Source organism: Siphateles boraxobius, unplaced genomic scaffold (genome assembly GCF_051911475.1).
Source record: "Siphateles boraxobius isolate OS27281-9 unplaced genomic scaffold, OSU_SipBor_1 30, whole genome shotgun sequence".
In the NCBI taxonomy this organism is placed as follows: Eukaryota; Metazoa; Chordata; class Actinopteri; order Cypriniformes; family Leuciscidae; genus Siphateles; species Siphateles boraxobius.
In genome coordinates, this window is record NW_027508920.1 from 2,629,187 (window position 1) to 2,642,920 (window position 13,734).

The window sequence follows — 13,734 nt, forward strand, 5'->3', positions numbered from 1 at the left end:
AAACCAAAAGTACTACTGCCGAATGAAGAAGGGTCAGTTCTCCCCAGAACATAAAATATTCATTTTATTTAATTTTTCGTGTTCGCATTTATATGGAACAAACAATGGGACGTGGCAGTTCTGGAAGCGGCACTAAAACTTTCACAGAGACCTCAAACAGAATGCACAAAGCCTTTCTTTAAAGTGAATTTCGTTTTGTATTAATTGTATCTTAATTTTAATCAATGTTTCATCAACCAATTACCTGGAAATAAGTAAATATAGCAGACATTAGATAATACGGAGCCGCCGGCGCGTGAACTGGAGCTCATCTCATAAACGAATTCCGAAACTCAGTGTAGGCTATAAGGTAGCCTAGTTGTCTCACAGACCTGATAAATAAATGTATATTGAAATGTCTACTTTTAAACACAACAATTCAAAACGAAAGAAAACAGACTGCTCTCTGCTTATGTAATCCGTATGAAAAGTGCATTTCTCTCTGGCGCGTTCCCTGCGAAGACCGCGAATCAGCATTGTCAACTTTATCTTTCCAGCTGAGTGAGCCTGGAAACAATTAAAATGTCTCCTTGCTATATTTGACATATTCATAATCATTACTTTTGCCTGTTCTTTTTGATAGCTTTTAGGTTATTGGCAGTGCAACCCAGGCTACATTACATGAACGCGTCAGCACCGAAAACATGGAGATGGAGATTTTTTTTAAATAATCGCACAACCTATTTGATATTCCAATTAAATAGGCTACTCAGTTAGGCTACTCATCCCAACCAACTATTAAAAAAATGTTTACTTGTAAGCGGTCTTTTTACATGTTAGTTTTTTTCTGTGAGCGGGAATTGAAAACCAGGAGTGGACTATTAGCGAAGTGATTACAGAATGCTTAGAGTGGAGAGAGGAACGTGCTTTCGCTCCACTCCAGGCTTTGATCACATCCCCCTCAGCAAGGTGAATACACCTCGTCTTTCCTTAATTTAAGACCTATTCAAACTAAAATTAAGACATTACACTATTCGAGAAATGAAAGCCTATTTACGGCCTTAAAATTATGAAAGTGAACTTCTTGTGGACAATTCAAATGTCAGGGAGCGCTCTGGCGGTGCAAAAATGTATTACAACTAAATTCAATGCACGCCATTGACGCCACTTAACCGAGCAAAATGTTTCACTCGGTTACGCAATTTTTAGCGGTTAATCGGTTAACCATGGACACCCCTAATGCGCACATTTGTTCTGTAACGTGCTGATCTACCCAGCAGGACACGAGTTGGTCTCATCTTTCTGCGCGCACACACCAGACCTGAAGCGTGCAGCCATAGACGATTATACAGCGCGCGAGGACTGAATTGAGCTCTGTTTCGTTTCCGACAAATGCACACACAACATTGTCTAACTTTAAATATCTGTTTGGGAGAGCATTCGCGTAAAATATGTCGGCTTTGTCTTAAACAGTTGTGAGTGTATCGAATGTGCATCAGATTCAGTGCAATTCTGGATCCGCATGTCATTGGAAATGATCCTATGTCTTAAAGTGACAGTGGGTAATAGCGTGTCTTATTGATAAAGCAACAAAAGGAAAAGAGAAAGGCATTCACTGCTGGTTAATAGCCTTAATAAGGATTAATTATATTTAATTCATACAGATAAATATGTCTGCTTGAAAGAATAAAGAATGATGTATGCATGCAAGTAGTTATAAAGAATGCATATATCATTCATTGAAAAGAAGACTGTGTTCTACTTTATGAAAAGTGGTTTTATATAATTTTAAGATATTTAAGTCACTGTAAATGTTTCACCTTTTTCAGACCTTCTGAGTTTGCAGGTATGCACAACCCTCTTTTTCCTGAGCATGTTATTGGCCAAGACTTTACGTCCCTGGAACAAGGTTCTCATCTATTACAATCCTCTATAATAAACAGTAGGGCTGGGTAAAAAATATCGATTTCTCGATTTTAATCGATTCTCATTTTTACGAACCGATATCGATTCTTAAATCCCAAGAATCGATTAGTCATCTTGTTTTCCGTTGATGAAAGAATGAAACATAGCACACATCCCATCCAATAAACGCAATAATCTTCGTGCTTTGTTACTATTGATATGAAACAAAGTCTCAGATTTCAAATTATGTCCATTTTCTTATGAAATTCAAAAACATAACCGCTTTGGCGCTCTGGCGCGAGATCGCTCTGGTGCGTGCAGCTCAGCTCAAGAGAATCAGCAGCGCCGACCACACATGATCTTCTCTTCCGCCTTAATATTACCAGTTACAGCGTGACATAAACAAGAATGAGCATCTGAAAGTGTGTTAAAAGATAGAGTACAACTTATCGAAATCCTTATAGTTACATGGAATCGCTCAATCAGTGTTTCAAACGTGGAAAGACGTCAGTGAAAAGCAAGTATAGGCTACAATGTCATGAAACGTCACATCACATTTACCTCAAAACCATACCCAGTGACCGGCATGAACTCTAGAGAGGAGCATTTTGCTACATAAATGCACCTGCACCATAATACATATTCATTATAATTGTTTTATGTTCTTCAATATTTAATGCATGTCTGAATAAATCTGGCAAGTTTTTATGACAGCCACCATTTAAATGTTTATATTTCATATAACTTTATTGTTAGAAAAATAAATAAAAGAGTAATTTAAGTGTTTGTATACAAATCAGTAAATCTTTACCTTCAATATTAGGCTATACTAGGCTAATGTAACAATTTTAATGATACAACTGACTCCCATAGTTTACAGCATTGGTTAAGAGATTTGTTTTCCTTGAGCAAATTTTCCATGTATTGTACCTGATATCCAAAATAATCAATATTGAATTGAATCGGAATCGAAATCGAATCGAATTGCAAGCTTGTGAATCGAAATCGAATCGAATTGTGAAATTTGTGTCAATACCCAGCCCTAATAAACAGTAGATGGCATCATAAAGCCTGTTTTTTTCACAGATGATTGCTTTTGAAATATATTATTTGGGGTTTAAACCATTTTGCCCAAATAGAAGAAAAAAATAGGGTACAGTACCTTTAAGGCATGAAGAATTTTATTTCACAGGATTTTTTTTTTTTATGTGTCATGTTGGTGATCAAAGATGAGTTTTAAGGGACAGAATTTTTGACTACAGGGGGACTTTAAAATAGAAAAATTATTTTAATAAATTATATAAATTTAAATTATAATATCTCACAATTTTACAATTTTTTTATATACTCCCTCTGTATAAGGCAAATGCAGATCCCACTGTTTTTGCTACGGTTATATGCATATGGTGGTATGTTCTTTGACAGTTTTTCTAAAATTAGATCATCCTCTTAAAAAAAAAAAAAAAAAAAAAAATATCGCAATATATTGCCTTTATTACACTACCGCAATATAATGTATCTTAATCCCTATATTGTAATGCGTACACAGCCCTACCATTGAAAGTCCTAGCAACCAAAATTTTCAATCTTCAACGTTAATGAAGATATTGCGAAAGTAATCCATATTAAGCAAGTGGTTTATAGCTTTCTAAAGAGAGACACCTTTTACCCACATAAACATTGATAATAAGTATGTAGAGCATAACAGATATGATAAACAGAGGCTCAACTGTGTTTAACTTAACTCTCTATATCATCTCTGGTCTGTTCTCGCGCATTAAGCAAGCATTTGTGACCCGTGCTGGGAAAATGAGTCGGGATCGGCCAATTACGAGCTACAGGCAAAACAAGTGAAAAATGTCAATTTTGGTCGAATTTGAGGTTTTCCTAAAAAATTAGTTCATTAAGCTAGTGATCCCAATGCTCCAAATAGTAATTAAACATCTAAAATTATCTTTATTTGTATGTTTTCTGAGAGGTGTACCTTCCTGACTTTCTTTTGTTTTAATAATCCATTAAAGGTTTTATTTTTCTCTGCTCGCTTTTCGACGACTGATGCTTCCCCTCAGCACAAGTTTCCTCAGCACAAGGTTGGTATCGTTGTAAAGTGCAGAATTCCAACTTTGTGAATATTCAGTTTTAATCTATTATTCAGAAATTACAGTATTTCAAAATGTCTGTCTTGGAGAGTATTCACGCAAACATTATCCGTTATGTCTTAAGCATAGACCGTAAAAAAGATGGACGACGACCCTTCGATCTCTTCCATTGGTGAGAAGTGAATCCCGATATGGCGCTGACATCTTGGGACTTGAGTCTGCGCAGTAGCGATTTCGGGACCAGACCCGCACAGTAGTGAGCAGTAAAGCCGCGAAATCAACGCCCCACCCTCACTCTCGCTGAATCAATCGCACAACAACCCATTATGTCGGTGTCAAATAATGAATTATAGAAATTTAGATATTAAATTTAAAGCTCCAATCTCCTCAGTCCTCCAAAGATCCCGAAAAAAAAGTCTGTTGGGCCTTCAGTGACTACTTCGCTCAGAGAACCTGTCAATCATGACGTCACAGCACCATTTTTATAGTATCAAATAACTAACTGAAAACAAACTTATTTTAAATGTTAAAGGTATTGTAGGTAGAAATCCACAAAAATACTTTTTGTTCAAATTTGTTTAAACTGTCTTTATATATCAATGCATAATTAAAATGTAAGTACTCTGGAAAAGAAATTATAAAAATCGAGTGTCTGTAGTCCTCTCAGGACTGCAATAAACACAGCTCATTATTCCATTAACTCCCACCCCCTCCCTTCTCGGCTCCTTCCAAAGCCACGCCCCCAAAACAAATGAACGCGCGATCCCGGCCGTTCGCTCAGCTGGAAGAGTCGGACGCGTTTACCAGCTGTACCAGATGTAGTGACATCATGTCAGAATCACAAGTAATAAAATAACTAACTTTATCAGTATGAATATAAACAATTAACATGGCTGTAAGTACTCACTATCCAGCTCGCATATCGATACTGGTAAAGTTTAAAATATTTGACTAGCTCGTAACGGAATCAAACTCAATATAAGGCGAAGCTATATAGCTTCATTGATACACGTTTGCCGTTACTATCAGTTAAACTGCGATGAAGGTGAATTTTTAAGATTCATAACATAAGATTGTTTACAGATAAACTGAGTAACATACACTCAAACACCTTCTCACAACTGCATTGCAGACCCAAGATAATATAACACACACACACACACACAACATATATTGTATAGCACATACAGATACAACATAAAGACATAGGTAAACATATGTAGAGCATATAACAACAAACCAAACGTGAAAAAACGGAGCAGGTAGAGTTCACGGTGAAAATAGGAACAAAGTTTAGGCAGAGGGTAAAGCTAGGTATAAAAATAGATCCCCTAAACTTTTTAACCTAAAGTTAGATTTGGCGAAATTAAACAAAACAGCTTTCAACTGCAGATAGGCCTATTGCTTATTTATCGTCTCAACCCTGGCTCACTAACAGTAACGTTATACCAGTCGACACCAAAGTTACACTGTCATAGCTAAGCCAGTATCGTTAGTTATGATACTTAGTTAGGTAGCTATATTAGGTAACTACGTGTGCTAATGATACATGCTTCATGAAAAAATAAATGCCCTCAAAATGAAAACAGCAAGATTACCTGTCCAGCAGAAATAAAGCCATCATGGAGTCACTTTTCAGCCCCTTGAGATCCCTCAGTAGTCGCCGACGCTGGAAAGCCACGCCGATATTGACTCTCGTATGATTTCTTATTTATCCAAAGACTTTTTGTTCATAGCCTTTTCAAATACTGTCTTCCTTTTTTTAACTTGTCTGACTTCGCTGCCTCTACAGTATATGCAGGTAACGTTACTGAGAATTTTGACTGTTCTTTCTCTGCCATTATTGTTATTACTAGCTTCCGTGCCTCTTCAAACGGGTGCGCGCATTTGGGCTCCTCCTGTATCAGCAGAGGTGGTATCCATGGTAGCGAGGGAGAGTGACAGTCCCCCCAGCCAATCATTTCTTTCGTCCCGAATGGAATAATGAGCTGTGTTTATTACAGTCCTGAGAGAACTACAGACACTCGATTTTTATAATTTATTTTCCAGAGTACTTACATTTTAATTATGCATTGATATATAAAGACAGTTTGAAAAAAATTGGAAAAAGTATTTTTGGGGATTTCTACCTACAATACCTTTAATCAAACAATTGATATCATGGGGGAAAAAAGTTGAATATATATTTTTCCTATAGATACTTGGTTTTGACTTTGTGTGTGAAATTTGGTGGTATTACCAGGGATTTTAAGGTATGGTTGCTAGATGATTTTGTTTGGAACCTTCAGAAAACATTAGATTTTTCTCAATTGACTTCAAATAGATGTAGCTCAGTCATTTTTTTTTTATGATTCCAACAAATCATAAATCATTTTGAAGGTTTTTTGATAGAGAATGTGAAAATAGCCTCATTTTTGGAAATTTGCTCATTGCGATTAATTTTGCCAGCACGGGTCACATTTTTCTGCATCTATTTACTATGTTTGATGTGTGTTATATGCATGTGTAAGGCCGTATAACTCGATCCAAATGGCGGTATTCGAATTAGCGGTGAAGGTCTCACGCGTGTTCCGTCTTTTCTCATGGCAAAGGGATTTTTGATTAAAAACAATACATTTTCTCATATGTATTAACTCGTTATTTCATCTGACTCCATAAATGAAAAAAGGCTTTAATGATATCTGTGCATCATTAAATGTGAGCGAATGTTTTACTATTCTTTTTAAACTCTTGAATGAAAATAATCTCAAAGTCAATTAGAATAATTAAATATCACAATTTAATGTCAGGTAAATGTATCATTACAATTCCATAATCAATTCAAAGGTAAAACATCAAATGCTCTAGAACAAAGAGGAAAATACCCGACAAGAAATACGTGAGGCAGAGACTCGGCTCTTGACCACACGGGCTGATCTGGATACATAAAAGAGCCCTGAGCTCTCTTTGCGTTTCATTATATACCCAGACTTCATTTCAAATCTAAACGACATCCACAGTGGAAATTTACCTGCAAGTCACCATTTGCTAGCAGTGGAAAATTAGCATTCAGTCAAATGGTCAGAAGGTGTTAACTCAAAGACACACCCTCCAGTGTGGAAGATATTTCTAAACTTCCTAAGAACTTTTTATTACCTTTTGGTTTACTTCTTTGGGAATGAGACATTTGTACCAGTCGCACCGAGACATTTCAAATAATACCAAACATGTATCAAACTCGATGATAATCATTCACATTAAACCATTTAGATTCTTGTGTGAGTTTGGATGATCTCTGCCAGGATGAAGAATGGGGGAGAGAAATGTAGATTAGGATGAGGGAGGTGAGACCTTCGTCTCAATGCATGAGTGGGAGTTCAAATGTTAATTCCATTTGTTTTCTCAGAGAGTGGCCCTCTCTTAAAGTCCTTCCAGTTTTTCCAGTCTTACAGTTGCATGTGCATTGATTTGCGTTTTGAAGATGAACAAATGTCTTACAGGTTTGGAAAAAAACATGGGGTCGGTGAATAAATGATAGAATTATTATTTTTGTATGAACACTTTTAATATTGATGTTGCTTCTGCTTTTTCTTTAGTGAGTAATTTGGCTCTTGTAAAGCCAGATAAAGCAAAAGCAGTGGAGAATTACCTGATTCAGATGGCTCGCTTTGGACAGCTTGGAGGAAAAGTAAGATGGCAGATGAAGCATCATTAATAATGTGTTTTAGAATATAAATTTTTCTAGCGTCGAGTGTTGTATCTTTAGATTACAGAGGCTGGATTAATAGAGATCCTGGAGAAAGTTAGTCAACAAACCGAGAAGAAAACAACTGTAAAGGTAAGTACTTTACACTTTCATTTTTACAATCTTGAGAACAGATTTTTAATTATAGCATAAACATGTTCTGTGAATGTCTCTGTTTTGTTCCCAGTTTAACCGACGTCGGGTAATGGACTCCGATGAAGAGGATGATGACTAATAAGCAGGTGTCATAAGTCAGTTGGGTTTCTGTACTCAGTACTTTTTGTACTCTGGTGTGACTGCTGACCAGCGCATGACATTGACTATGTTTTGGGCAGGACAATTGATCTGTCAATCACGGCCAAAGAACTTTGATATGTGGTGATACAGGAACTCTTCATTTAAATACAGTTTCTGTTTTAGTTTAGTGTTTAGATTCTCTTGCTTTTTTCTTTGCCTCAAACAACACATTGCAGCAATGCTGCTACATTTTTAGAGACTTGTTGAATATACAGTGGACATTTCTGATCTATTGTTTTTACAATAATTGGAACTGGCCTCGTATCTTTGATTTTGTGGACTTTTTTGAGGAGACATGCAATTGTTTGAATAATAAAAGCCTTCAACAAAAATTTTAGAAATTCTTATTACATCAGTCACATTGCTTGTCTCACACTGTGTACTAACCTTTTATCATGCGTCGCTTTGTTGGGCCTTGTCTGGTATCTCTTTAATGTTAATCATATATTTTTTTGTCTTAACAGGCAATGATTGTGCTGAGCATCTCTTCTTTTCTATAGGAACACCAACAAAATGTACTGTTCTGATTGTTTGGTGATTGAGTGTATTGTGTTATCATGGGCAATTTGCGGGTTCACTGTGGGCAGGCAAATTGCTTGTCACTGGAATCTTGTCGCATGTGACTGTTTACGACATGGTGTTAATGTGCATATCTCAAAAACCCTCTGCGCACACCATGGCAATAGAATCAACATTAGCTAGTAAATTTTTTGGTTACTCGCCAGACTGATATACTATTTATATATATATGATTCCAGAGGTGTAAAAGTCATCCTCAGTATTTTGTTCCAAATCAGCTGGATTTGCTAATTAGCACAGTTTTTCAGCCAGGAGATAGAACTAATTAGTGAAATCAGCTGGCTGAGTTCATGGGTGGTATAAACATATGGCAGGACTTTTACTTTCTGACCCCTGGACTTTACACCCGTGTATGATTCCACCAAATCAGTTTATCTTTAAAATGGCACAGCTTTTTAAATCAAGCATTATATTATGATAATCAAGCACGATTTAATGATAGAATTTTAGTAATTAGAACTGAAACTGAAAAAAAGAAGAAAAAAACAAACTTGGTAACCATGTATTAATGCATATTTTTTCATTTTAACTGAACTTATAAATTGCACCCATGATGGTGCTTAAGATATTGTTTGTCATTCAATGTTTGGGAAAAAAAAGTTAATTATTAGTTAAAGATAATAATCCTACTACTAATAACAATATATAATGCATTCATAAACCAGCAGCTCATCAATCCTTAAAGGGACAATGTGTAGTTTTTTAGGTATTTTATCATCTAAAATCAATATTTTTATTCATAAATATGTCCTCAATGGTGTACAAATACCTCTGCCAATTATCTGACTTATCCTCGTAAACGAAGAATTTATTATCTTTATATATACAGGTCCTTCTCAAAAAATTAGCATATTGTGATAGTTCATTATTTTCCATAATGTAATGATAAAAGTTAAACTTTCATATATTTTAGATTCATTGCGCACCAACTGAAATATTTCAGGTCTTTTATTGTTTTAATACTGATGATTTTGACATACAGTTCATGAAAACCCAAAATTCCTATCTCAAAAAATTAGCATTATTTCATCCGACCACTAAAAGAAGTGTTTTTTATACAAAAAAAGTCAACCTTCAAATAATTATGTTCAGTTATGCACTCAATACTTGGTCGGGAATCCTTTTGCAGAAATGACTGCTTCAATGCGGCGTGGCATGGAGGCAATCAGCCTGTGGCACTGCTGAGGTGTTATGGAGGCCCAGGATGCTTCGATAGCGGCCTTAAGCTCATCCAGAGTGTTGGGTCATTCGTCTCTCAACTTTCTCTTCACAATATCCCACAGATTCTCTATGGGGTTCAGCTCAGGAGAGTTGGCAGGCCAATTGAGCACAGTAATACCATGGTCAGTAAACCATTTACCAGTGGTTTTGGCACTGTGAGCAGGTGCCAGGTCGTGCTGAAAATTGAAATCTTCATCTCCATAAAGCTTTTCAGCAGATGGAAGCAAGAAGTGCTCCAAAATCTCCTGATAGCTAGCTTCATTGACCCTGCCCTTGATAAAACACAGTGGACTACACCAGCAGCTGACATGGCACCCCAGACCATCACTGACTGTGGGTACTTGACACTAGACTTCAGGCATTTTGGAATTTCCTTTTCCCCAGTCTTCCTCTAGACTCTGGCACATTGATTTCCGAATGACATGCAAAATTTGCTTTCATCCGAAAAAAGTACTTTGGACCACTGAGCAACAGTCCAGTGCTGCTTCTCTGTAGCCGAGGTCAGGCGCTTCTGCCGCTGTTTCTTGTTGAAAAGTGGTTTGACCTGGGGAATGAGGCACCTGTAGCCCATTTCCTGCACATGCCTGTGCACGGTGGCTCTGGATGTTTCCACTCCAGACTCAGTCCACTGCTTCCGCACGTCCCCCAAGGTCTGGAATCGGTCCTTCTCCACAATCTTCCTCAGGGTCCGGTAACCTCTTCTCGTTGTGCAGTGTTTTTTGCCACACTTTTTCCTTCCCACAGACTTCCCACTGAGGTGCCTTGATACAGCACTCTGGGAACAGCCTATTTGTTCAGAAATTTCTTTCTGTGTCTTACCCTCTTACTTGAGGGTGTCAATGATGGCCTTCTGGACAGCAGTCAGGTCGGCAGTCTTACCCATGATTGCGGTTTTGAGTAAAGAAACAGGCTGGGAGTTTTTAAAAGCCTCAGGAATCTTTTGCAGGTGTTTAGAGTTAATTAGTTGATTCAGATGATTAGGTTAATAGCTCGTTTAGAGACCCTTTTCATGATATGCTAATTTTTTTAGATAGGAATTTTGGGTTTTCATGAGCTGTATGCCAAAATCATCAGTATTAAAACAATAAAAGACCTGAAATATTTCAGTTGGTGTGCAATGAATCTAAAATAAATGAAAGTTTAATTTTTATCATTACATTATGGAACATAATGAACTTTATCACAATATGCTAATTATTTGAGAAGGACCTCCACGGAGGCTTCCATGTCGTTCCGCCATCTTGAAAAACTATAATAGCAGAGAGGGTCAAAGTACTAGGCCAACGCGTTTCCACAACGCGTTTTCGTTCAGAGCCAGCGTCACGTAACTGAAAGCAGCAGAAATGGAGGAGCAGAGCAGTGAGAGGCGCTTGTCACTGCCCTGGCAAGTTTAAAAGGCTGCATTGCACTGGTATTGTTCATACTGTAACATTCGTTTGTTCGTTGTGTCCAAGCGTGCCGCACAAGCCCTGAAAAGTGAAGCCAAAGTGTCTCGATCGCCCCCCGGTGACCGGTCCTATTATAGCTCATAAACCCCTCCTCCCCAAGTTATTCAATGGGACGTGAGACCAACTAAACAATTAAATTACACTTCACATATCTTTTTTCCAAAGATAGTTTCTGTCATTTACTGTAGTTTTCATCACGCTGATATAATTTCAAGTTTTTGTTTTTAAAATAAGTTTGTTTTTAGTTAGTTATTTGATGCTATAAAAACGGCGCTGTGGCGTAAATGATTGACAGCTGTGATTGACAGGTTCTCTGAGCAAAGTAGTCACTGAAGCAACAACGGACTTTTTTTCAGGATCTTTGGAGGACTGAGGAGATTGGAGCTTCAAATTTAATATCTAAATTTCTATAATTAATTATTTCATACCGACATAATGGTTTGTTCTGCAGCAGAGGAGCGTGCTTACGACTGATTCAGCGAGAGTGAGGGCGGGAGCAGAGCGGGACGTTGATTTTGCGGCTTTACTTCCTGCTCACTACTGCGCTTGTCTGGTCCCGAAATCCCAACTGCTCAGACTCAAGTCCCAAGATGTCAGCGCCATAATGGCGGCTTCACTTCTCGCCAATGGAAAAGAACAAAGGGGCGTCGTCCATCTTTTTTTACAGTCTATGGTTGTCAAGTTGCAGTTTGAATTAACAAACCTGTTCACCCGAAGGAAAACTCGACGAAGTGCTGTTAGAAGACATCCTGTCATAGCTTTTTGGTACATAACAGCTACCTTAGATGCAATACGCATTTGAAAAAGCGAGGCGCTGGAGAGCACTATTCGTTTGAATGCAAAATACAATTTCACCGCTAGTTGGGAGAAATTCTTACATATGTCCCTTTAATCACGTTGTCAACGTTCGTTCGAACTGATTTGCTGAAATCAAAACCGGGATGAGCGCCAGCCAATGAGATTGCCGTTTGCGCATTAGTTCCGACTACCCATCTCTACCATCTCTCCTGTTTGTGCTGTATAATTCTAGCCTGACGTCGTCATACTCAGACTCTAGTCAGAATGTGAGTCTGAAACTGCTCCATTGGGCTGTGATTATGGGGCGTTTGTCAACCGAACCAGGAAATAAAAGGACTCTGCACTCAATTGGATAGACCTAGAACCAATCCGAGCAACGGAGTAAGTGACATATGTTGAGAGATAGATTAAACTTTTTCCGAATCCCGTAGGAAGGACGGCAAAAACATCTTTCCCATCGACAAATGCCTTGATCGCGGTTCTCTGTTCCTCTTCTAAAATTAATGCGCTGTCTATATCTTCTATAACACACGCGATAGCGGAATATACACAACTCAATTGACCCTTCGCTAAGCCCCGCCCTCCCTAGTTACTGTTGCTACGCCTGTCAAGCTTTCGCGCCTTGCTCGTCTATTACAGTGTGTATGCACCGTGTCAGATATTCCCAATGAGATAATTAGTAATTTTTGGCGAACATGTGAAATATCTGAGAGAGCAAGACATAAGGGACTGCAGTATGCATTCGAGGGATATATCCATGACATAATATGCAACCGATTAGAGAATAATTTCATAAAAATTGAAGCTAAAGCTAGTCCCAGCGCAAACAGCAGCTAGCCGCCTCATACGCTGACCATTCAAATGGGAAACGCACAAATTGAGGAACAGCTATGTTTGTGCACAGCAGGGTAAGTGAAATGTGAAAATAATTTTATAATTATAAATCAAAGTTTATCCATAAATCTTGTGGAATAACACTAACACCGGGAGAGCCGCGATCGGATTGGGTTAAAGTTACTCAGTCAGGGGTAACGTTAGTAGGCCGTCGATTAACAAAATGCTGAAATATATTTTAAAGTATGTCAGTGAGCCTCCGTCTTGTCTTTAATCGTCTTATTTTACGTTCAAATATATGCATTATGGATCCCCTGAGCTTTAACTTCCTGCTCAGCTACTGTTCGGACGCTCTCGCTTACTGCTCCGCGCTTTGCTCTATCGCTTTTATATTTCTACATTTTATCTCCTATTATCATCTAATTTTAACTTCAGCAAATCAGCACAGTGCTCAAACGCTTGGATTACTACAAAAAAAAAGCAGAATTATTTTATTCGACCAGCCTCCCACTGAAAGCTTACATTCCGGGGAAGAGAAAACACAACTGCCTACATTCATAAGGATAAGAAAATGCCTCCTCTGGAATCTACTTGCTGCTCCAACTGCCACAGACTTTTACAAAGGATTGCAATTCTTGAAACAAAGTTAATTGCGGGACCACCAAACCAGACGGAACACACAACAGAGCTTCGTCATGGACGTCCTCAGCATACAGCCGGTGAGTCCCATGAATCTAGTGCTTCTCGACAGGCCATACTGAGTGTAGAGAAACAAGCCGATCGTTTTACTAATCGATGGCACAAACAGGGTGCGAGACCCAAAGGCACTCGAGACATCAGATTGTCACGA

General features: G+C 38.1%; 1 protein-coding gene across 2 annotated transcripts in view; it reads left to right on the plus strand.

The window, feature by feature from the left end:
• The window catches only part of pdcd5 (programmed cell death 5), a 32,929-nt gene extending 24,593 nt beyond the window's left edge, over nt 1–8,336 (plus strand). For both annotated transcript variants that reach the window (XM_077248121.1, XM_077248120.1), the window contains 3 exons: nt 7,559–7,650; nt 7,729–7,800; nt 7,895–8,336. In XM_077248121.1, coding sequence (XP_077104236.1) covers nt 7,559–7,650; nt 7,729–7,800; nt 7,895–7,942 — 212 coding nt within the window. In that variant the 3' untranslated portion in view covers nt 7,943–8,336. The remainder of the gene's footprint in view (nt 1–7,558; nt 7,651–7,728; nt 7,801–7,894) is intronic.
• The last annotated feature ends 5,398 nt before the right edge of the window (nt 8,337–13,734 follow it).